The sequence below is a fragment of the Telmatherina bonti genome, assembly GCF_933228915.1.
Source record: "Telmatherina bonti genome assembly, chromosome: 17".
NCBI classification, from domain to species: Eukaryota; Metazoa; Chordata; class Actinopteri; order Atheriniformes; family Telmatherinidae; genus Telmatherina; species Telmatherina bonti.
In genome coordinates this window covers 17013604-17037187 of record NC_136615.1, presented here as the reverse complement: position 1 = coordinate 17037187, position 23584 = coordinate 17013604, and the positions used below count along the sequence as shown (strand labels likewise).

General features: G+C 39.1%; 1 protein-coding gene across 4 annotated transcripts; it reads left to right on the top strand.

Moving 5' to 3' along the window:
• Window positions 1-1246: 1246 nt before the first annotated feature.
• prrc2b (proline-rich coiled-coil 2B) lies at window positions 1247-23414 on the top strand. Of its 4 annotated transcripts, none has more exons than XM_079256142.1 (31): window positions 1247-1379; window positions 4960-5137; window positions 5250-5424; window positions 5825-5927; window positions 6226-6289; window positions 7144-7287; window positions 7571-7884; window positions 7981-8105; window positions 8198-8361; window positions 8973-9060; window positions 9151-9319; window positions 9865-10204; window positions 10342-10532; window positions 11018-11219; window positions 11480-11684; window positions 11967-13988; window positions 14129-14295; window positions 14615-14730; window positions 15431-15572; window positions 15838-15914; window positions 16056-16340; window positions 16424-16525; window positions 16773-16962; window positions 17052-17149; window positions 17247-17380; window positions 17520-17760; window positions 17896-18063; window positions 18226-18305; window positions 19007-19088; window positions 19419-19628; window positions 20194-23414. In XM_079256142.1, exons 2-31 carry the CDS (start codon window positions 5023-5025, stop codon window positions 20359-20361), a joined length of 6681 nt encoding a protein of 2226 aa, XP_079112268.1. In that variant the 5' UTR covers window positions 1247-1379; window positions 4960-5022; the 3' UTR covers window positions 20362-23414. The 4 variants fall into 4 exon arrangements, with proteins under 4 accessions (XP_079112268.1, XP_079112266.1, XP_079112265.1 ...); XM_079256140.1 differs by having other exon boundaries at window positions 5247-5424; window positions 14132-14295; XM_079256139.1 differs by having other exon boundaries at window positions 5247-5424.
• Window positions 23415-23584: the final 170 nt, after the last annotated feature.

Sequence of the window (23584 nt, the reverse complement as noted above, 5' to 3'; positions counted from 1 at the left end):
AGAGGACATCATAGGAAGGTGCTGGTGGACCTACATGAAGTGCTACAGGCTTTTTTTCCCTTCCCACCCCACAATGTTACCTATGTTAAAATACATAGAATTAATACCATCATGTTTGTTGCAAAGAACTGTGTTAAGTTCTCCAACTTTTATGACAAATATAACTAAACTAAGTGTGGAAGTGCACCTTGAAGAGCTGAGTCTTCAGCTTGCTCTTAAAAGTAGACAGGAACTGCAGAGCGGACAGAGTTTGGGAGAACATTCCACCATCGTGGCACAACAGAGGAAAAGAGTCTGGCAAGTGATTTAGTCCCACGTATTGGTGATAACACAAGGCTTCTTTCACTGGTGGAACGTAGCTGTTGAGAGGGAGTGTAGGTCTGGACTGAGCAGTTGTCACTCTCTTCTGTGCCTGTGCTTGACAGAGCGCAGCAAAGGGAGACAAAAAGATTTTATGACAGCTGACTATAGTGAACTAAAAGTGTGCACAATTTAGAAATGATAAACATAGGTGGTTATCAAGTCAAAAGGTCTGAAAGTTAGAGTAAAATATTAAAATATGAAGACAGTGCTTGGGATATAATGGTATAATCATGGCAAAGCTATCATCTTAATTTAATTACTTCACTCAGCTATCATCTTAATTTAATTACTTTACTCAATCTCTAAGATATTGTGAATTAGTAGCCATGATGTAATATATTAAATTAAGAAGCTAATGCCTTCTGGTTGTTTAGTTTAACTTAAATTCAAGAAGTCATTTCAACCACTACTAAAAAAGTACAATTCAACACACTCATCCGGGCAGTAAAAATTGACCAGTTAAGTTAATGTGTCAGGCAGCCACATTTTAGTTAGTTACCAATTTAAAGTTATTATAAAGTGTAACTTTTGTTGTAAAAATTGGTCGTTTGCAGCCTCTGATAATTTGTCTCCCAAGATTTTTACCACGTTTAGGTGGTTTCTGTAATACTTTCATCATGAGGGAATATCAAAATTCGCATTGCTGGTTATTTAAACTGTCATTAACTAACCTATATTAGGAAGTCCAATGTAAAAAATACCAGTAATAGAATAATAATAAATAGAGTCAAGGATCTGAGTGAGGTGTAATTGCAGAAAATCACCTGCAGGTGGCAATGGTTGCGCTGGTTTGGCGACGTGCTCTGCTGACGTATGACGCCCTAAGCAGAGCGGATCCAGCCTATACACTGCCCTGTTCAGTCTCAGGCCGGGTAAGACCCCAGCAACAACTCCGCGATCGGTTCAACCCTTGAAGATTGGGCTTTACAATCGCAATCCATCCTCTGAATATACAACATTTTGTGGAATTTTACTACTGTCATTGATTAGAAGATACTCTTAAGTTGTTGAATCCGGTGAGTTATGAATGTAGAGCTGTATTAAGGCTTCTGTTTTACTCGTCTTCTCTGCTGTTCAATTTTATTGTTGCTTTGTTCTGGGCAGCAGCCATTTTTAATCGTCTTGTCCTACATTCCCATCGCTTTATTCAGCCCGTTCAGAAAGCCAAGCAAGGTTGTAAATAATGGCATGGGTCTAAATGTTTTGCAGAAGATTCAACATAGTGACTGCATTTTATAAAGTAGCCTAAAATTAAATGCCCTCACAAACTCTTGGCTTGTTTTTGCAACAGTGCAGTGGAAGTTTAACGGGATTGCCGTGTCGCTAGTTTTCAACTAGCTGCCACTATCGTCGGCATTTAGTTAATGCTAAATCAAAGCAATTTTTGTTGTCTGTGCTTGCACGCCCTAGTAAACAGTTTCCCCATAATTAGTCGTTTTTAATGATTTTGTAAGTACAAACGCTTCTATTGGACATTAGCGCGTTAGCATCTAATGTTTACATGGCGTTTAGGTTTAGCTGCCCCATAGCATCTTAACCAGTGATGCTTAGTTACTATTCTCGGGTTTTTCCTCAAAGCCTTAATTGGTCCGTGTTAAATAAATGTTTTGTGCATCGTTTTATTGTTGTAAACAAAAGCATCGCGATAAACCTTTCCATTTAAAAATGGGTTTGTTTTTGTGTAGCGAATGCTGTCAGTTTCATGTGCTAGGTTTAGCATTAGCGTTAGCTTAAAATAATGTGTCCAACAAGAGGTCAAGATTTCTCTTGAGATTTAGCTTCAGGGTTGCAATTGCAAAATATTTATTCAGACTACTTACGTTAGTTTCTATTGTTAGTTATTGTGAGAGTGAAATTAAAATGTCAGTTCAAGTTTTGTAATTGAAAGCATTAGCTGTCTTGGCGCTAGCTTACATATCTGAACTAATAACATTTAAAGCTTGTTGGCTTTTGTAGAGATTAATCTTTTTTTTTTTTGTGTAACCGATAAAGCACTATATTTTTAATACACATATTAAAGGATCTCTATATTTTTCTGTTGCTAGTACAAGTGAAATAACTATGCGGAGCATTATTCGTGTGGCCTCCAACACGTTATGGATTGACGGATTCTCAGCTCAAATTGCATAATTTCTGGTTGTGTCGAGCCTCTCTTTGGTATTATAGCTATTTATATTAAAACAACAGCTGTGTCTTCGCATACGTGAGAGCGTGGCCCTTTCCCACCGCATTTATGGCGGTATTATATCATAAAAATCTTTAAAGATGCGTTTTTGTGCTGTGATTAAGCAAAGCACACAAATTCTACAATAAGCAATAGCCTTAAAAAATGATGCCCATAGTATTTCTAAAAATGTTAATGTTAATTTTTGCACTTAAAGTGATTGATTTGCATTATTTGTTTTATTGTGAGTTATAATAAACACAAGTGACTTAATTGTATCTAATACAGGTTTTGTGAGTGCTCAGTGTATAAAACAATGTTTAAATAAAATATATTAAGAAATGTAAGAATGATTTGAGCAGGATTTCTTTGTATATTCTAATTTTGAGATCATTTGGTGTATCCATAGTTTTTTTTCCCTTCTCTTTTTATTTAGACGTTAGTTTTCACAGATATGCACTGTTAGTTAGATGGCTATGTTATAAGACTAGGTGCACTTTGACATAAATTATTTATGTTTATGTTATGTGTTATAACTTATATTTTTAGAAATATAAGTTATAACAAAAAGGAAAGCAGAGCTGAAAATGGAAGTTTCAAATGAAAAATTATTTGAAAGGAAATGTTATGACTTATATTTAGTCAATAAGAATATGAAGAGAATGTTTTCCTGTCTAGAAAACTAAATTAGACATTAATTTTTAAGGCACCAGTTTCTAATGACATGCATACAAAAAAAACCCTTTTGTGCATAGGCTGGTCCAAATAGTCCAATTTAATTCTTCTAAACTCTGATTTGTGGCTTTAGAAAATGGCTTGATATGAAATGGTTTTATTATTTCCCATGGACTTTGTACCTGCTGCCTTCATTTTCAGGTTATTTGTAAATGTATGACTATTTGAAATGTATAGCGCTGAGCTAATGTAAAGTTGTGAGATATTTTAAATTGTGAAGATGTTCTTGTTGAAGTAAATTCAGCAAGTGTTTTTGAGAATGCATTGACAGTATTTAATCATATTATATAGTTATATTTACAACCCCAAATGTCTAATTTTGGATAAAGAAGGGAGTGTTGGTAAATATCTTAAGCAAAGTTTGCATTTAAGGTAGTTTGTGACATTGTGTTACTGATTTTAGTTTTTTTTCCCACAATGAATTATCCCCAAACATGTTTACTTGAACCATTTCAACTTTCAGGACATTCTGAAGGTGAAATCATGCTTAATTCGTATAAAAACTGTTGCAAATGTGGAATGCAGACACAAACTGCTCTATAATGTTTGAACGAGGCTGTGACGATATACATTTGTCCCGATTCAATCCCGATATTTTGGGTGCCGATTCGATTTAAATTGCGAGTGTCACAATTCTTAGATATAGCTGATTTCTGTAGATTAAAAACATTAAAAAATGTAAATAAAACTTTTTTTGCTCATAATTTTTCTTGATTTCAATTAGAAAAAAACAACTGTAGCCAGACCATCATTCTACTGCTATAATGCCCAAGAAGACAAGTAAAAAGATAAATAAAAACAATAAAAATGACAAAAAATGTATTAATTATTTTTATTGATTAGAAAAAAATTAATTTTTAACAAAAAAAAAAATCTATTTTAAAATTGTGAAGCAAAAAATCCCGATACGATTTTTCGATACAATTTCCCCACCCCTAAATTTGAACTTTATACATTTGCCTGCCATATAAAAATATTCAGTGCACACACATCGCAGCCAAGACTCTACAAAGGTCACTATGACTGAATTTACATCAAGCAGAGACCATGAATTGTAAATATAACATATAACTGGGATCTCAAGATGAGCTGGCAACATTCTGCTGTCTTTAAATGCACTAAGGGGAAAATCTGTAATCTGATGAAAAAAAAACTGACTTGCAGATTTTTCTGAGCTTGTTTTCTTTTTTTAAGCCTCTCTGGAAAATGCTGTGAGAAAATTGTAATGTTTTGGGGATGGGGGGGACAGATGAACTATTTTTGGCAAAGAGAGGGCAACTTTTCTTTCAGTATAAAAATAGTAGGTATAATTAAAGTCTTTTTTTTTTTTTTTGTTAACCATCTTTATTCTGTATTCTGGGTTCTTAGTTCTCCACAGTGTTGAAGAGTTTGTTTTTAAAACAGTTGAGTCCTGAAGAAAAATGGTATCCGTTTGAGGCATTTTGGATGTGCTGTTTTTTTCTGCCCCAAGGTCAGAATGGAGCGTAACGATTTATAAACTAAAGGTTTATAGCTGTCAGTTAAGCTGCCAAAGTTACCAAAAAAAAACCATTTAATAGTTTGTAGAGCAATTCTGTATTTTAAAACAGTAAACATGATTATATTGTAAATTTGTTCTTACTTCAGGAGACATTTTCTTTCCTTCCAGCAGGCTAACATCTGCACTTGCTGTGGGAATTTTTTCTTCTCTTTTGTAGAATCAGAAGGCACTGGGAAGAGGCGCAAATAAAAATTTTCATACTCGATGACATTACATCGCAATGTCAGATCGTTTGGGGCAAATAACCAAGTCCAAGGATGGGAAAAGCAAGTATTCCTCACTCAGCCTTTTTGACAAGTACAAGGGAAAATCAATAGAAACTCAGAAAAATACAGGTATGGTTTGTTTCTTATTCATCAGTACCTGCTGCATATCCGTGACCTTGTTTGATTCTTTCATAAATCTTACTCCTCATTGTTCCTTTGCCTGTGTTTTGTCTCCCAGTAGTTCCACGACATGGCTTACAGAGTCTTGGCAAAGTGGCCACAGCCCGGCGCATGCCCCCACCTGCTCACCTGCCGAGCTTGAAGTCTGAAAACAAAGGAAACGATCCCAACATAATTATAGTGCCCAAAGACGGTACAGGATGGGCGAACAAGCAGGATCAGCCCGATCAAAAGAGGTATGTTAAATATTTTGTACAAAGGTACTTTAATCATTAATCAGATAAATCGGCGACACACTTTTTTTTTTTTTGCTTGCAAGTTCAAATTTGCATACTTTTTCCCCATTTGTGCAGTATTAAAGTAACTGTTAACTTACCTAGTTTTTAAGTTTTAAGATGTTTATGTATGCAAGTTACCTATGCTTGTTGAAATGGACGTATTCAGCCTAAAGTCCAGTATTAATTTCAAATCCTTTTCAGGAGAAAGCCTCAGCATAGAATAGAGCTTTGAACATGGTCATAGTCAGCTGTTTACCAGGTCCAGTTAATCACAGTCGTTTAAGAGTCTTATGACTGTTTTGCCTTGAACCAGGTCACCCTACAAACACTTACCTTTTTGACATTTTGTCTCTCATAGTTCTATTGCATCAATACCACAGCTGCTGGAGTTGCAGCCGCAGCTGGCTTTACAGAAATCTGTCTCCAATCTTCAGAAGCCCTCACCAGTAGCCAGTCAGGAGGTTTGTATGTGTTGGCATGCTGATGTTTTTGTTAAATCTGTAGCATTTTCTTGACAACAGAAGTGTTGTAATGTTTTATTCCATTGTTGATCTTTAATAAGTGCTTTTTAACCTGCGACTTCAGGTCTACTAGAGATTGATGATGTAAAAAATGCTTTTTTTTTGTGCAAGATTAATCACATTTCAAGTTGGACAAGTAAAGAAGTCTATATGTGATCTTAAGGACAATAATGATTCTTTGTCTCAGAGGGCAAAAAGACCTTGCTAACTGTGACCTTAATTTAATTAATTCCCACAGAACACAAACACAGGTGGACCAAAGCAATGGGCCCAGCTAAATGGAAAGGCAGTAGAGCAAGATGGTGAGTCATTTCAGATGTATCCATCATTTATTCAACATGACTTATTTAGGTTACCAATGTCAAAGCTCCTATATGTCCTTCCTAGCCTATGTGATTTAGGAAAACTAAGCCATAAGCATAAAGGCTTATATGTGCTCCTTTACATACATAAATGGAGACATCCATTTTTAAATGTTGTCATACATAGCCACCCTCATACTTCTATGCATCTTTTATGTTACCATGGTTAAGTCAGTTCATCCCCTGGTGATCAGGGCCAAGTTCAGAGTTCATGCCTTTGTTTTGACACTGGTTGGTGGCTGTAGTGGTAGACACACTCACAGTCTCTCTGTAAATGCTCCCTCCATGTCTACAGGTGTTGATGTTCTCCTTCACAACTTCTTTTGTGTTGTCTTCTTGTTTGGATGCTTTTTTTTTTGAGGTTTCTGCGTTGTCGTCTTCCTCCTTTTCTTTTCTGGTTTGTTCCTTTTGCTGATTGTGTGTTAGCTACACAACTCAGCACTGTCCCGGTGATCTCTGGTGGTATTGCTCCATACTCTGCATCAAGTGACATCACAGCCCCTTGAAAATAGACCAAATTATGCTAATGCAGGAGAAGGACGAAGGCTGTTTAAAAGTTTCTGATCAGAGCTATTTAAATAATAACAAAATTAAAAACACAACGTAAAGTTTGTGAGTTGGACCTTTTATACTAAATATATGGCTCTTTATACTTTCAGTGAACAGCCCGCCCTGTAGCTTGTATCCTGCGTTAAAGTCTTCCCCTAAACTTCTGTTTACTTCCCAGGAAATGCAATAATGACATGGTGACAGTTTTTGTAGGTTGTAATAGCCACCACTTTCTATGACATCAGGTTCAAGGGCCTCAAACCGACTTCAGCCCTTCTCTCACGAGGAATTTCCCACACTGAAAGCAGCTGGAGAACAGGACAGGGTTGGCAAGGAAAGAAGCGGCTTCGATCCGTCGTATGGGCCCGGACCAAGCCTCCGCCCTCAGAGTGAGTTTTGTTCTTGGTTCCTAGCTTTTAGGAAATGGCTGGCAGACTAATATATAGATCAGTGTCATCCAAAACAATGTGTTAAACTGGTGGAAAATTGACCACTGTTAACCATCTAATTTCTAGATGGTCTTGGCAGATGCTCAGTAGCAGTAACTTAGCAGTAATTGCTTTTCATAATTTTATTAAGTTCAAGTTACTCTTGACTTTTTGTTGATTTTTAGTAACTCCAAAAATGTAGCTACCTTGTTAAAAAATATGTTCCCTTCCTCGTTTCTTCAAGACGTGACGAGCTGGAGGGAAGGTGGTGGCAGGAACCTTCAGCCCTCGTCCCTGACCCTCGGCCTACCAGCAGATGCTGAGGGTAAGATCACTGCCGTGGGTGAGACTGGCACTCCTCCAGCCTCATCTCACCCTTCCTCTGCCACCGGCACCACCTCATCTTCTGTAGTGACGGCTCAGTCACCAGGCCTTGACCCTAAGGAGCCTTCCCTCCGACCTGCCCAGCCTGTGCGCAGAACAACCGTCCCTACTGCCCTGCAGTACCAGCTTCACCACACTTCAACTGCTGTTTACCATGACATGTTGCCTGCATTTGTAAGTACTTGATGGCCCCAAAACAATTTAGGCAAAGCAAGTGTTTACTAGTTGGATTTCTTATCTAAACAACCTGTGTGATTTTGCTGTTTCTAGATGTGCTCTAAAGAGACTCGTGAAGCTGCAGGTACAGACCATGTTCCTACCACTGTAGCAGCCCCAGCCCGATTTGAGAACAAACCCACTTTTAGGCAAAGTTACGCCAAACCTGAACTTGTTAAGTAAGTAAGATCTGCGTATCCTAGCAATTAGTCATAATTAAGTTCTCTGATGTTCAGCAGTTGTTAATTTGTTGTCACATCTGTAATTGCAGTGGCGAAGCAAGAAGAGAAAATCGCTTTGTCCGTGCTCCACCTCGACTGTCATCTCAGCCCATCCGCAGGCCTGGTGATAGACCTCTGCGCCCAGCCATCATTAATCCAGAAGATTTGAAAGATCTGGATGACCTTGACAATGACTGCGAGGATGGATGGGCTGGTTAGTATTTCTTAAGACTTGCTTAATTTGCATGCAACCCTTTTGTCAAGGTTTTACTTTTTATCACAACCCCCCCTATAAGTTTCTATTTTTTTCTGCCTTTATAATGTGTCGGAAGTTTTTTTCTCATAAATTGCTGGTGAAGTGCCAGAAATTTCTTCTGTAGTAGGCATGTTGATTACACATAAGCAAGAAGATTTTAGCAAATATTGTGAACAAGACATGACCCATAAAACCTTTGCTTTGCCTTTTGTCAAGACATTTACATGACACTTGGAAAAAACACTCAAATTAATCAGTCTGGAGTATAAAGAAAATCTTATAAATATGTTAGTCTGAAATAAATCATACAAAATCAAAGCTCTGAGAGCTAGTCTAAAACAACCAGATTATACTGTTGTTGATCTATCCCAGGGAAAACATGACATGCAATGTCTATACCAAATAATGTAATGGAACTGTTTTACCTAATGTTCTGTAATGGTCGAGTCTGTCACTACAATAATTTGTTGTAACATTTAAAAGGTACAAATGACTGCTTACAATGCAGTTCTCGTTGCATTACTGCCACTTGACTATTTTCTTTTTTCTTTTTTTTTCCCCTCTTCTAGGCCTCCATGAGGAAGTTGATTATAGTGAAAAGCTCAAATTCAGTGACGATGAAGATGATCACTCTCCTGGTGATAAACACAAGCTTTGGTAAGAGTTTTTTCCATGTAGCTTATCTTTTCTCTCTGTCACAGTCGTATCATTATATAACAAGCTTCTGGTACAACTGTTTCTTTTAAGGGTGGAGTGGGAGAGAGAGAGAGAGAATCACCGGGACTGCCAATCCTCCCTTAGTTCAGGGGAGGCATTGTATCCCCTGGAGGGCCTTGAGGAGAATTATTCCTACCAACATCACCACCATGAGCCTCCTAGGAAGCCTAGCAGCAGATATCTCTCTACAGACAGCCAGGTAACCACCTGCAGTGCAGTGTTTTCCTGCTTTGATCCTTTTGCTTATGAGATGACTTATCTAAGACTACCTCGTTCTGATGCGGATCAGTTTAAATGCTTTTTTTTTAAAATTCCGCATAATGTGGTGTGTGGGATCCTTTTATAAAGCATATGACCTTGCAGTTACCATAGCAATTTATGTGGCTACTTCCTTTGCCTGAAAACTTGACAATATGTGGCACACATAATGGGGAAAAAAGATTCAGCTTCTGTCTTTTTATAGCTTACTATGAGAAATTTGTCATCCCTGTCAAAGTTAAACATTTTAGCAAACATATACAATATTATGTCACTAAGAAATACTTAAGCCTTGTTTTTAGTGTGACTGTCTAAACTTAAGTTATAATAATAGACTGCATGATTGGTAAAACATATTTATTTTCATTTTTAAAATTATTAAACCGACTACATATATAGTTTAATGTGTTGTACTTTACTTTGAACAAGTTCGCTAACATAGCAAAGTAGCTCGTTACCTTAAATTCCTTCTGTACCACCTTCCAGCTCCAGCAGAAAATCCACAGCGAACCACTGGCTGATCAGGATGATCACCAGCGTCAGAGTCAGGCACCAGCCAGGGCAAAATATGTTACACCCGAGCTCTCTGAGGCTGTTGAAAGAGCCCGCAGGCGGCGGGAGGAAGAGGAGAGACGTGCCCGTGAAGAACGGCTTGCTGCATGTGCTGAAAAGCTGAAAAAGTTGGATGAAAAGTTTGGAAAGATTGAAAGGCAGACATCAAGGACAGAGGATGGCTTAAAGGAGGCAGAGGGCAAAAAAGCCCCACCATCCCCAAACAGAGAACAGAGTAAAGGTCATCATGAGAACTGGCAGTACAGCACTAAAGGTAAAAAAGAAAAGAAAAAAAAAAGTAAAATTGAAAGCCAAAGTAGTTTGTTTTTTTTTCCCCCCTCATAAAATTTCTATATGATGCATTTAAACTTATTTAAATATTTTCTTTTAAAATGTTCAAATCATTTCTAGAGGTGAGTGAGTGCCTGCCAGACAACTCCTCTGATCATAGTTACCGGGAAGAACCGGGCTTCGCCACGCTCCGCAACACTGAGGATGATGACCAGGAGCCCTCATCTCCCTCTGGAGATTACAGTGGGCGTCATTCCTCAAAACCAGTCCCACCCCGCTTCCAGAAGCAGCCACAGCACCACCAGCAGCAGGTAAGGACATATTCATGTCCTTTTTAGCCATGAAATGGTCTAAACTCACACGGCATGTGCATTACAATGAAGCTACACTTCATCGTAGCGGATGCAGATGAAGTGTGTGTTCATATTTAAGCGTGGGGTCTGCAGATGGTAATAGTAAACTGGTCAACTCCACGGGGCATAGTTTCTTTTTCTTGATGGTTTACTTCTGGGGGGTATATCCTGTTTGAATGAATGCCATTGAAAGAAATGCCATCAGAAATTTACATATATGCATATACATACATATATTTGTTATACTATCACACTCTCACCAAACATAAGGGAGTACTTTCGCAAAGCAGCTTTCTCATAGCCGGGGATGCACGTCTGGAGATATGCTACGGCGTGCAACTGACCCGATGCAGAATTTGCATGAGTGTGAACCAGCCTTTTCTCTCCTGAACTTTGACTGTGATTTTTCTCAACATTTTAACTGCCTTGTGCCCACTTTACAGGAACAAGTGCTCAAATTGCAGCATTGGCAACAATCAGGCCACGCTGCTCCATCAGGCTCAAGCCATGCACAGCGGGGCTATTATCCTCCACATGTCCTCGGCTTTGATCCCCGCTGGATGATGATGCCACCTTTCATGGATCCCCGCATGGGCCAAGGACGATCTCCAGTTGATTATTACCCTGGTTCTGTTCACTCTTCAGGTAAACACTTAAAGCTGCAACAACTCAGATGATCTAGCTTCAGCAGCATATTTAGTTTGAGTTAATAGGAGTGTACGAGGGATTTTAGAGTGAACGTGGAGTTGTTTTGTCGAAGAATATCGTAAAAACCTTATTCTGTTATTTTTTATGTGATCTAAACAGACACCTGGATTTTGTGAATTTTTTTTTTTCTCTCCATTTTAAAAAGTTATCTCATTGACTAATATGTTTTTGTTGTTGTTTCTGTGTGCGTGCATTAGGAATGGGAAAACCTGTCCTGCACCCGGACCACTTGAACAGTCCTGGTTCGGATGAAGGATGTCATTCCAACCTGCACCAAGAGAGACGAGCCCCATCCACTGAGCCTTACCCAGTGTGGAATCAAGATGGCTACCCCTTGCGCAGCTTCACTCCACCTTACCAGAGACAGCATGAATCCTCAGATAGTGGACAGCCTGGTGACAGGTCAGTTATTGTATTGGAAAAAATATTTAAGCATTAAATGCTAATTTTGAAGTCATTAACTTTAAGCAAAATGTGATCTTGTATTTTGCTAAAATTCATTTAGTTACTCAACATTTCCACTTAGACCTACCACTTTAATTTGAATGTTAATATCAAGGGTGTCCCAATTCATTTAGGGATTTAACTAAAGGGGAAGGTGTCAGACTATGGTATGGAACAATAAAGGTTTTAGTAGCTTCCATTTTGGTCATCCTTCAACTTTTTCCCCCCTAATTTCTACAGAGGTGATACTGCCCCTTCCCAACAGGACTCCTATGATGACGGTTCCAATGAGTGCTTGACTCATTCTCAAGAGGATCTCCCCCATCTCTCTTATCAGAGCCGTGGTTCAGACAAAGAACACCATGACCAAGGCCTGCTCACCACTGCTCAGAGCCTCTGTCAAAATCTTTCAGAGTGTGAATACATTAAACAAGACTCGAGAGACAAGCATCTGAAGGATGGTCTTGAGTCTCACAGTGAAACTTTTGATGGCTCCAAGGATAACTGGAAAAGAGAGGGAAACCAGAAAGATGGGGGCATCAACAGTGCCCAAATTCAATGGTCTGAGGCCAGTTCCAGTTCCAGCAGCAGTGGCAGCCAGCCATCTGAGACCAGTGGTCGAACCTTGATTCGTAGAACTGGACCCATTAAGAAACCAGTTCTGAAAGCCCTAAAGGTGGAAGACAAAGAGAATGAAAAACCCAAACCTGAACCTGAGGAGAAACCAGTCCCCTACCGCCTGGAGAAAGAAGTCCTGACAAATGTTTATGACTTGAAGAAAGACAACCAGCCTCCAAGCAACAGGCGTCCAGCCTCACCTGTTGTTGAGAAACAGCCTGAAGAGAGGCAACGTTTATCACCAGCTCCTAGCAAAACAGAGAGGCCTCTCAGCACCCATAGTGATGATTTTCTCAAGGAAAGCGCCTGGGGCAGTGGCAAGAGTCACTCACCTCGAGATTGCTTGGAAAACCGAGAACCCCAGTTACCACGACGCAATAACTGGATCTTTATTGATGAAGAGCAGGCTTTTGGTGCAGTCAGGGGAACGGGTAGAGGTCGAAGTCGTGGATTTAGAGAATTTGGCTCTAGAGGTGGAACCCGTGGTGGCCGAGGCGGAGATAATATCAGAGGTGGATATAATAACAGCACTGGCACTCAGCGGGCAGGTAGAGGCAGAGCACCGCCCAGGGACCTCGTGAAGGTCGAAGAGTTTCAGAGGGGCAAACCCCGCAGGAGAAATGTCAGTGAGACCTTGAGTGAAGCCTCAGAGTATGAGGAACTTCCCAAAAGGCGGCGTCAGAAGGGATCTGAGAATGGAGATGGATACGTCGAGTCAGGAGAAGTCCGTAAGGCTGATAGAGACTCTTGGAGATCCAACAAGATCTACACAGATGACCAGACAGCCTCAGATGCCAGAGAAAAAAACAAGGCCAGCAGGGGCTTCGGAGGTCGTGTTTTGCCTCCCAGACTGAATACTGCTGGTAGTTATGGTCGAAACTTTGCAGGATCCAGGGAAATTTCTACATGGAGGGGTCGTGGACCCCAATTTAGCAACAGTGGCTCCATGCAAGAAAATGGTTATGGTCCTGGAGCTGAGACTACTTATTCCCGCAGACCCTTGGTTGAACGTGATGCTCTCAAATACACTCCCAAATTTGCTGGCTCCTTCTTAGAAAATGGCACTGAGGATCGTGAAGGCGAGTACTACTTTGAGAATGACAATCCCGACAGACAGATGTTGAGAAGACGACGTCCTCCACGTCAAGATAAACCTCCCCGTTTCCGTCGTCTACAACAAGAAAGAGAACCTGGTTCTAATCAGTGGACAAGTGATGAATACATAAATGGAGATTTTGCAAATCCTTGGACGGGTCGCTCCAAAAGCAGTGGAGATGACAACTGGCCCAGCGGCCACTACTCTGGACGTTCTAGCCAGCATGGACAAACAGAAGAATGGGACACAGGGTCAGACAATAGTGACTTTGGTGACTGGAGAGAGAAGAGAGGTGGAAGTGGAGGTATAGCTACACAGGGTCATGGTGATATTCCATCAGACTCTGTCCACAGTGAACCAGGCTCCGGAGAGAAGAGGGAACTTTCTAAGAGAAGCTTCTCCAGTCAGAGACCACTGGTGGAGCGACAGAATAGGAAAGGAGAGCCATCACTGCTGGATGCGAGTAAGATGGTGCGCACACCTGATAATCCCGCCACTTCATCTATCAGAAGTGACTCTTGGCAGAATGGAGGAACTTCTTGTAAGAGGTATGCCATTTAATACTGTTAGATCAAAGCAGAAAATATCCCATGTCTAACTTGTTGCACTTTCTTTTTGTTCTCATTTATGTTGTTTGAGAAAACAAAAGGAAGATTAAAATGTTTTTTTTTTACCTTTCTATTTTCAGCAGGAGTCCAGATGAGTCTGGCCCAGTTTACACCATAGAGCCCCCGCCAGATGACAGGGAGCCCTGTGAAACCTCAGGGAAGAAATCAGATAAGGAGCTGAAGTCAGGACCTGTCAAAACAGATATTGAAGAACCTCTCTCCCAGTATGAACTAAGCAGCTATCCAAGTGAGTTCAGCTTTTTTCATTAATCTTATAGCTTCCATTTTGATATAATATAATGTAATGTGTGTATATATATTTGTATGGGGGGAAAAAAAACACAGAAGTTTGCAAATAGTAATATGTTTTCACTGGAAAAAAAGTCTCTGGCCTGCAATGATACAGTAATGTTGTGGTGGATACTTTGACTTTCATTTAAGGTTCTATGCTTGAATATTAGTGCATTTCGAGTTAGATGAACACTAATAAAACTCTATTCTGCAGTCGTTTCATGTCTTTAGATGATTTTTTTTATTGATGCACCCCTGTTTTATCTGTTTTGTAGTTGAGGGAGACACAGGGGGACCAGGATCAACTCCAGATGGATACCAGGATGCCTTGTCCAAAAAGCAAAGACGCCCGCAGGAAGATGAGAGAAGGAGAAAAGAACAGGGGTCCGCTGTAAGTGACACAGATGGTGACTCTGAATGCTTGTTAAGCTGCAGTCTGACCAGTACAGGATACTTTAACTCATAATGATTTTTATTTACTTTTATAAACACAAAAAGTAAAGATGAAATAAAACAAAAATGTAGCTTAAAGTTCATTAGTTTTTTATTAATCTCAAATAAATCTCACTAATACCACAAATTGTGACTAAAAATCAGTTGTATTTTCCTGCCTGTGTTTATCAGATCTCTAGCTTCTGCGTACCAACAAAGCATTTAACTGCCCAACTCTGGTCATCTGGTTTCCCTTCTTTTTTCTGTTGCTTTTCATCCCTCTGTAATATGTGATAAAAGAAAGAAGAAACCATACATGTAAAATATTTACATGAAAATAAGCCTTTAAACATATTAAAAACTTGGACTTTTGCACTTTAATATGGGATCTCTGTTAGTCAAATATTTTTATTCAGATCCCTGCGTTAGTTGCACATCATTTCATGTGTAGCTAAAATGCAGAGGTGGCATGACAGTTGAGCTACATGTTTTGTCCTGACACAATGGAGCTCTCTTCTCTAATCAGCTGTGCTGCTGTCACTCAGCTCCTATCACAACACTAGATTAATGCAAAATCAGCAGATCAAATGGGTTTGATTCATCTGGTAATTATGCTTAGAATCTGAAGTTTCAACTAACTTTTAATTTTTCCATTTCAGGTTCCAGTCAAAAACAGGACAATCACATCCAAGATACCACCACGTTTTGCTAAAAAACAAGGAAGCATGAGCATTGAACAGCCAGAGGATGCGATTTCTTCTAACAATCTTGGAACTGAAATCTGGGAGACAAACAGCTCAGGTAATGTCAGTCAGTTTTCTCTCAAATGTTTGATTTTTTTTTTTTTTTGGCACGGCTGTTTAACAGAGATCCTGAAGAAAGTGTATTTGCTCTCTGGAGTCCATTTGGTCCCTATAGTTTAGCTTGAAATGGAGAGAGCAAATACATAGGGCCTATTTGTTCACAAGAATGGGGGGGGTTATTTTAAAACAAGAATATATTTTTTCTTACCACTTTTTGTATTATTGGCAAATATTAACTTGTGGTGTTTCTTTATCTTTTGTAGCTCTTTCAGTGCAGCCTTCAGCTGGAGATTCCTGGACTAAACAAGTGTCTTACACTGGGAGTGAACCTAACTCTGAGGTAGTGCATATAAACATACATACCTTCTGTGCAGTGAATGCAGTTATTGTTTTGTTGTGGTAGCAAATGCATTACTTTGAGATTTATACAGTTTCTTTTAGAAACTTACATGGTTTTCCACCTTTTTCTCATCCTGTCCAGGACTCTGATGCTGGCCCAGAACAGAGTAAAGAACAGCACAAACCTGGGCCAATCGGAAATGAACGCTCCCTAAAGCACCGTAAGGGCTCAGAAGGTGTTGATAGGTTGGAAGGTGGCCCCATCACACCAGTCAATGGTGTGGATCTCCATGTGGACACTGTTCTGCCCGTCCCTCCTATTGAGTTTGGTGTCAGTGCCAAAGATTCTGATTTCAGCCTGCCACCGGGCTCTACTCCAGTGCCAGTATCCAACCCTGTTAAGCTTCAAGACGCACTTACCACTAATGTGAGTAAATTTCAATTTTGTTATTGCCTTTTGTAAATGGATAAAACTTTTTTATGCAACTTTTTTTTCCTTTTCCAAAACAGACTTCTCTAAATCAGAGCATCCCTATTTTGCGTTCCAACCACTTGCAGCCTAGCATAAACCTCAACACCATCTCCTTCCCAAGTGCCGACCTCACTCTAAAGGTATTTGAATTGCATTGTGTAGAGATTACTTTTTTCCCCACAATGTGGCACAAAAGGAGTTATGCAAACTTTTTTATGCATATGGAAAATTTTATTAAATCCACAAATTCAATGAATCAATGAAAATACCTTGATAATCCCAGAGCACATTTATTATATTGTGGCATTAAAATGATTGATTTTAATGAGTAAATAATAAAAACATAGCTGTTAATTAATAGTAAATGAGCTTTAAATATTTTCACAGATGGAATCGGCACGCAAGGCTTGGGAGAATTCCCAGTCCCTCCCAGAACAAGGCTCCCCTGGTGGGGGGGGTTCAGGTGCACAGCCTCCCTGCAGCTCGGGTTCTTCCACTGGTGTCAGCTATAGTTCTTTTGGAGTTTCCATGCCTCCCATGCCTGTTGCATCAGTTACCCCTTCCATGTCCATGCAAGGTAGAATTTAATTCTTCTTTCCCTTTTTAATGAATACTCAGTTTTGTAGAACTCAACTCAAATCTATTTTATTCCTGTGATGAATGTAGGTAATCCTATTCCCCCATTGTATCTGGATGGTCATGTCTTTCCAAGCCAGCCACGCCTTGTGCCCCCCACCATGACCCAGCAACAGACCTATCCCCAGGTAGAGAAATGAGCTTAAATATATTCAGATTTGTTTTTTTGTTTTTTGTTTTTTTACATCAGCAGATTAACAATACAATGTATTTCTGTGTTTTCAGGCAGCTGCAGCCCAGCAGATTCCCATCTCTTTACACACACACACTTCTCTTCAGGCTCAGGCTCAACTGGGGCTTCGAGGGGGTTTACCAGTCTCCCAGTCCCAAGAGATGTTCAACTCCATACCCCCTTTCAGGTAGTGGTTGCACAGTTTATAAAGTGATTTTAATGGTCACATTGAGTTACACGACAGATGTCCTTATTGCCTATTTCCTGGTTCTGGTGCAGTATGCTTCTTTCACTCACCCTTATGCCCGGCTTCTTACTTCTTTCAGGTCCCAGGTTTACATGCACCCAAACCTGTCACAGCCCAACCCCATGGTGCTCTCTGGTGGGGCCCCTCTCAAAGGCCCCTACTCAGCTTTCCCTGGCATGCAGCCTTCAGACATGGTGAAACCGCAGTCCGGCTCACACTACCAGCCTATGAACGGCAGCCAACAGCTAGTCTACGATAGCCAGATCAACCAGGGGCCTGGTATGGGCTCCTCACAATTATTGGACTCTCAGCTCATTCAGGTGAAATTTTAATTTTATGACAGGTAAAAAAATATTTTATGTTTTGAGGGGTTAAAGGGATTTTAAATTGCATGTAGTATGATTGGGTCTTTTTGACAAATGCTTACAATAACAGTGAGAATTTCATTCCACTAGGTTACTATGCCTCTCCCTGGCTCTCAACTGCGGTATGGTTCAGCTCAACAACATCTCATCCTCCCACAGTCCATCCAGCTGCAACAAGGACAGAACCTCTCAGTAGGAGGACCACGTCGAATGCTGCCACCAGGCTCCCAGCCTGCTGTCTTGACTGGTAGCAGAGAGGTTAGCTCTATTGAATTGATGTTATTCCACAACCTGTAATTATAATGGTATTCATTTTTAGTGCACCCACCTCCCATTATATTACCATTTTGCGCTGTTTTTAACAGGTTGTACCAGTTACCTGTGTGTATATTGACATTGTCTTTCTTGCCACATTCTCAGGGCTCACAGATGGAAATGAAAAGTTTCCAGTTCTCTGATAAGCCCAGTCATTCTCCTGGCTTATCTGGAGGCTCCTACAGGTGGGTGCAAATTAATGTTCAAATAGTTAACTGTGTAGAGCTACAAATACAGATACTACTCTTGTATTAGAGTCCATTCACATCAAATAGTTTTCTAGACTTGGTATGATTGCAGTTTAAAACATTCTTGTGGTCAATATGCTTTCACACTACACTTGGTCAAGCGAACCATACCTTTTCAATTATATACTGTCTGCACCATTGGCTGCACTACATCAAGAACTACTAAAGGAGAGGATAAAAAGAACAAAGATTAAACTTCTGACCTATTGGTTAATTCAGGACATCTTCTTTTTCTGCTACATAAGAGCAAAAAGATATGGAATTGCATTTAATTCTAGAAGTCTTTGGATGATATTTCTATCAGAACTTTAATTGTGTTCTTCCATCTGAACAGTTCTTGTGGCCAATGTCCTACACAGGCATATGTTTTTGCTGCATTACCCACAATGCTGTTGAACTTTGAATCCCCTTTGCGCTGTAGTCCCCTCTGGTTCACTATCCCTATTTGGTTCACTTGAAACTGCATTTGTGGGTGAACCAGAGTTCATTTGTGCAGTCACATCTCCCCAATTGTACCAAACTTAGATCAAACAAACTAGGTTTCAAATCAGAGGAGCTTGTGTGAATGTTTTCAAAGTATTCTCTGGGAACTATAAATGAAAAGTTATGTAATCTTTGTCTTTGCCTTTCCTCTTCAGACCTGGCACTGCTAGCCCCAGTGGGAAACCTTCTGGTCCTGGCGGCCCTGTAGGCCCTCTGCCTACACATTTTACTCAGCAGGTTTGTATTCAACATACATTACTTCAAACGTTTTTAACTTAATCTGTCAAAAGTGAATTCATTTCTATGCTAAAAACAATTAACCACATTCAACCTCTAAATAGTATGGTTTAATGATGTCATATTTTAATGGTTCATATTGTCATTGTTATTGTGTAATTGCAGTAGCATATACAAGCTAATAGAATAAGATAAAAAAAAAAAGAAAAAAATGAAGCATTTCATTGAAGTTTGAAATTGCACAAAAATCAATTCTTTCAGGTTAATTTTTTAAATTTATTTAGCATCCCATCATCCACCTTTCTCATCCTCTGTTCCCTTTACCAACAGGTCCCACCTACTCAAGGTAGTATGGTAATGCACATGCGTCCCCCGACCACAGGTCCTTTCCCCAACCCTATCCAGAGGCCTGTTATGCAGGTCAACAAGCCTGTCATCATCCGCTCCCCTTCCTTCCCCAATCCTGGCCGCGACCCTTCCCACTCTACCCTTCCTTCAGTCCCTGAGCCCCAAGTTAAAGGGCCAGAGGATGGCATGAAGGTGAGCCACCCACTGTAAATATAGGTAATTTCATTTAATCTTTTTTCTTTTTCTATATTTGAATTGTTTTACTATGTTGGGTTTTGACTTGTAATGTGTAGAAATAGTCAAAGTGTAAAGAATATATTTCTACATACAAAAGTTATCTTGCATGGTTTAGGATTATAATAATACTGTTAACACTTTGTTTAATTAGTGAAGTTTAGTTTGAAAATGCTAAAAGTACATAGAATGTGTTTTATTTTCTCCAATACAGTGCAATTACCAATAAATATTTGCATTTTTGGATTGTGTAATGCTAATTCAACAGTTGATCTAAGTTTGGAATTAAGATTTGGTTGGAAGAAGTTGTAAATAAATATTTTTTATAAGGATACATTTACATTTAGGCCAATTTTTCTTGTAAGAATCTACTAGAACAGTATATTTGTGGTGTAGTTTGTCCACTCAAATTATAGTAACATGTAATTACACCTTTGGACAATCCAAAGCAATTGTTGGTGAATGAATGAATGAATTGCCAGGCACTGCTGTAGATTTTAGTAAGTGTGTTTTCTTTTTGCAGAGTAAAACATTGCGAGAAATACGGAAGGCAGTAGGGGAGGGCAAATCACCATCTGGGGGTATGACCAGCAAACTCCAGGAGCCCCTGCCCTCCACAGGTCATGCCAAACCAGCACGCACTGGAGCCATCAAACCCCAGGCTGTCAAACTAGAAGAGGGCAAGGCATAGCAATGGACCTTAAACTCCTCATCACCACCAAGCCTGCCAACACAAAGCTCCTTGACCAATGTCTGAGCCTTCCACTTTATCCCAAGGCACCAAGGCAAGGAGCATACACATGCAGATATAATGAATTACCCTTCTTGGACTTTCAGAACTGGGCACTATTATTTCACACCGCATATAGAGATATATAAATAAATATATATAAATATATAAATATAAATATATACATACACACAGACAGTCTTTCAAGCAGATCTCTTCAAGGTCCTCCTTAATTTATTATTAGTCACTTTTAAGGGGAGTTTGGTGAAGACAAAAGATATTTGTGTTTTTCTTGCAAATGGGGAAAAGGAATCTGGCCAACTCAAGATAATTCATTTTTCATACTGTTTTGCCAAACTGTATTTACTCCCTGTATATAGACTTCAGCCCTGAATATCAGGCAAGATACTTGATATCAACTTACAATGAAGAAAACTGTTATTTTCTTTTTATCAAATTTGAAATGCAGTGGGGCACTTTCGTTGTTTTCTTTGGTATTTTGCTGGTAAATAAAGGCTATCATCTTGACCACCCATTCATGTAACTGTTGAAGGACTTATTTTATTAAACCAGAGAAACACTTATCTCCACCTTTTGTTTTTTAAACATGCATGTTCACATGGTCAAATGTTTCACCCCAGAAATGGATCTCTGGAGGTACTGAACAGCCCTCACACTGGCAAAACGGCTTAGATTGGTAGAAACTATTTCTCTCTCAAAACTTAGTTGATTTTTTTAAACATTGTTTGCTTACACTGAAACTTATCAGTTCAACAGAAAAAGATTAACATTTAGCAAAATCATGTTGCTTCCATGGGAACTTGACTGGCATTGGCACAGCGAGTGCACGTGATGTGCTGAATGTGTGTAAACCTGCAGGACTATTTAGAAACTAGCAACAATTCTCAAAAACTCAGCGTTCATTGAGTTGATATCATCTTTATGGATTTTGATCAACCAAGCTGGCAACAGTTTTGGCGTCATTGTGAAGTTCAAAGTGGGGTGCGCATTCACCATGTCTGTAAAAGGACCCTTGAATAGTTTATTGAAATGTTTGCATTCTTGCTTTGCTTGGGTTGTAATGAATTTGTTAATGAACATGTGCTGTGACTTTTTTTTTTTTTTTTTAAATCATCCCCCACCCTGACTTGATTTCCTTTCATTTCTCCTGATGTTCCTTGATCAGTTCTTTTAAATTCCATAGAGATCCCACTAAATCCGACTGTGGGGAACTGAAGCAGTTTATTCAACATCTGGTCTCTGAAGTGGCACTAGCAATAAATGCAGCCAAACTATAATTACATCCAGGGTCCAAGTAAACTTTTCTGTTTAGAGGCTATTTATCACAAACAAGGGGAGTTTCATTGTGCTTGTTCATCTTGCCATTTTTTTGTGAGCGAGACAGTTTCACTGGACAATGAAGAACTTTCAGTGTTACATTTGAAATGTGAAACTGTGGAGTCATCTTTCTTTTTTTTTTTCCTCTTTTTGTTTGGTTATGCACACTTCTTTTTTGACTTAAAAAACCAATGTCAGAACTGGTTAGATGTTTAGATGTTACCGCTTACTATAATGCTCCATGACACTACAAAATGTTTCTCATTATGACAGTGTTTCACTGCTATACATGTAAATGCATACTTAACTGTACAGTTGAGCCTTGTTGGGAAGGGGAGGCTTAAACCTACATTTCATTTTAGATATTGTGACACTATAAAGGATTTAATGTGGAAAAGGTCACTTTGTTCTCAAAATGGACTGCTTTCACTTGTTAGGTGTGTTGGGCTTTGAGTGTCTTAGCCTCTTAACCCTTACTGCAAACAATTTTGATGCTTCTCATTGTATCTGCACCAGAATGTTACCCTGAATATTTGTTTTTCTTTGGACTTTTAAAATGCATATTTCATCATTGTCAGAGGACCAGTGCTTTCTACATCTGATCCAGGATTCAGTTGATCCTACTTGACCTTTTATTCTTTCAGGTATTGGGTCATTACTCTCCCTTGAGTTACAGAAAAAAAAGGAATTTATTGGAAGAAAACAAATAAAGCAGTTGTGATTTCTTAAATGCACTGTTGATATTATTTCAACATTTAGGATTCAGTATTTTGACTTGTTCTTTTAAATTTGAAATTACAGGGAATCAGATTTGTGGAATATCGTGTGTCCATATAAGATTTTACTCTGTGCCCTGATTTTATTTTTTTGCTTATTGTAGGTTTTAGGCTAATTTGATCAGTTGTCTGGCATATCTGAAGCAGAGATTATCAAGTTGAGTATGCACACCAGCCTTTCCACCGAACACTTGCAGACTGCCAGCTTGGAAATGACTTAATCCTATACATATTTCTGTAACTGCTAATCACAAACCAAAGTTTGTCTTTGTGCTGGATAGCTGCATCAATTTGTTACAAATTTATTTAAAATTTCAATTAGTTTTGTTTTAGAGTTATATAATTCTCCCCCAAGCACTATTAAGATGGTTTACATTTTAAAAAAATTTTTAATCAAAACTTAATGGACAGTTTTTATTCTGCATCTTTATCTCATAAAACCACATTTGGAACCAACATTGTTCCCCTTTGTTTTTTGTTCTGTGCATATCACATCTTTGCACAAAAAAGTTGATCTACTGGTTTCTGTTTGAGAAAAAAAAAATTGTCTGTTACTTGCGCTCAGTAAACTTTATAATTGTTGTTTTGAAAGGATGGCACAAGTCTGCAGCATTGATTTTTTTTTTTTCTTCCCAGATCAGGACATATATTCCCATTTTAACACAAATCCAGAGGTTCCCATGAAGATTGAGGGGATAGGAGGGGGACACAATCTTCAAAATGTATTTCTGTTCCCTTTAATTTCCCTCAGCTTTTGTGCCCAGACTAAACTTTGTGCTTGGAAAGTCACTGTTTGACAGCACATGGTAATTTCAGGAATTTCTGTCCACTTTAAAGAAAAATTAAATATTAAATGCATGAGCACAATGTTTATTTTATACACGATATGATACATATGAGAGGTCCTGCTTTGTAATTGGTAACATTTGTGTATGATTTCCAGGTGTATGCTTTTACCTTCAAATTAACGTGAAAATGATACATTTTGTCCTTTTGTTTTTTAATAATAAAAGTTCATGTAATACAGGACCTGTGATAGCCCATTGAAGTGACGTCAGCAGTGTCATTCC

What these genes read in the sequence shown, in the direction of transcription:
- prrc2b (XM_079256139.1), top strand. Translation starts at nt 5,023, where the DNA reads ATGTCAGATCGTTTGGGGCAAATAACCAAGTCCAAGGATGGGAAAAGC. An exon ending in CTGCGAGGATGGATGGGCTG is followed by an intron (nt 8,362 to 8,972) that starts GTTAGTATTTCT and finishes CCCCTCTTCTAG; the next exon opens with GCCTCCATGAGGAAGTTGAT. An exon ending in GTGCCGACCTCACTCTAAAG is followed by an intron (nt 16,526 to 16,772) that starts GTATTTGAATTG and finishes ATATTTTCACAG; the next exon opens with ATGGAATCGGCACGCAAGGC.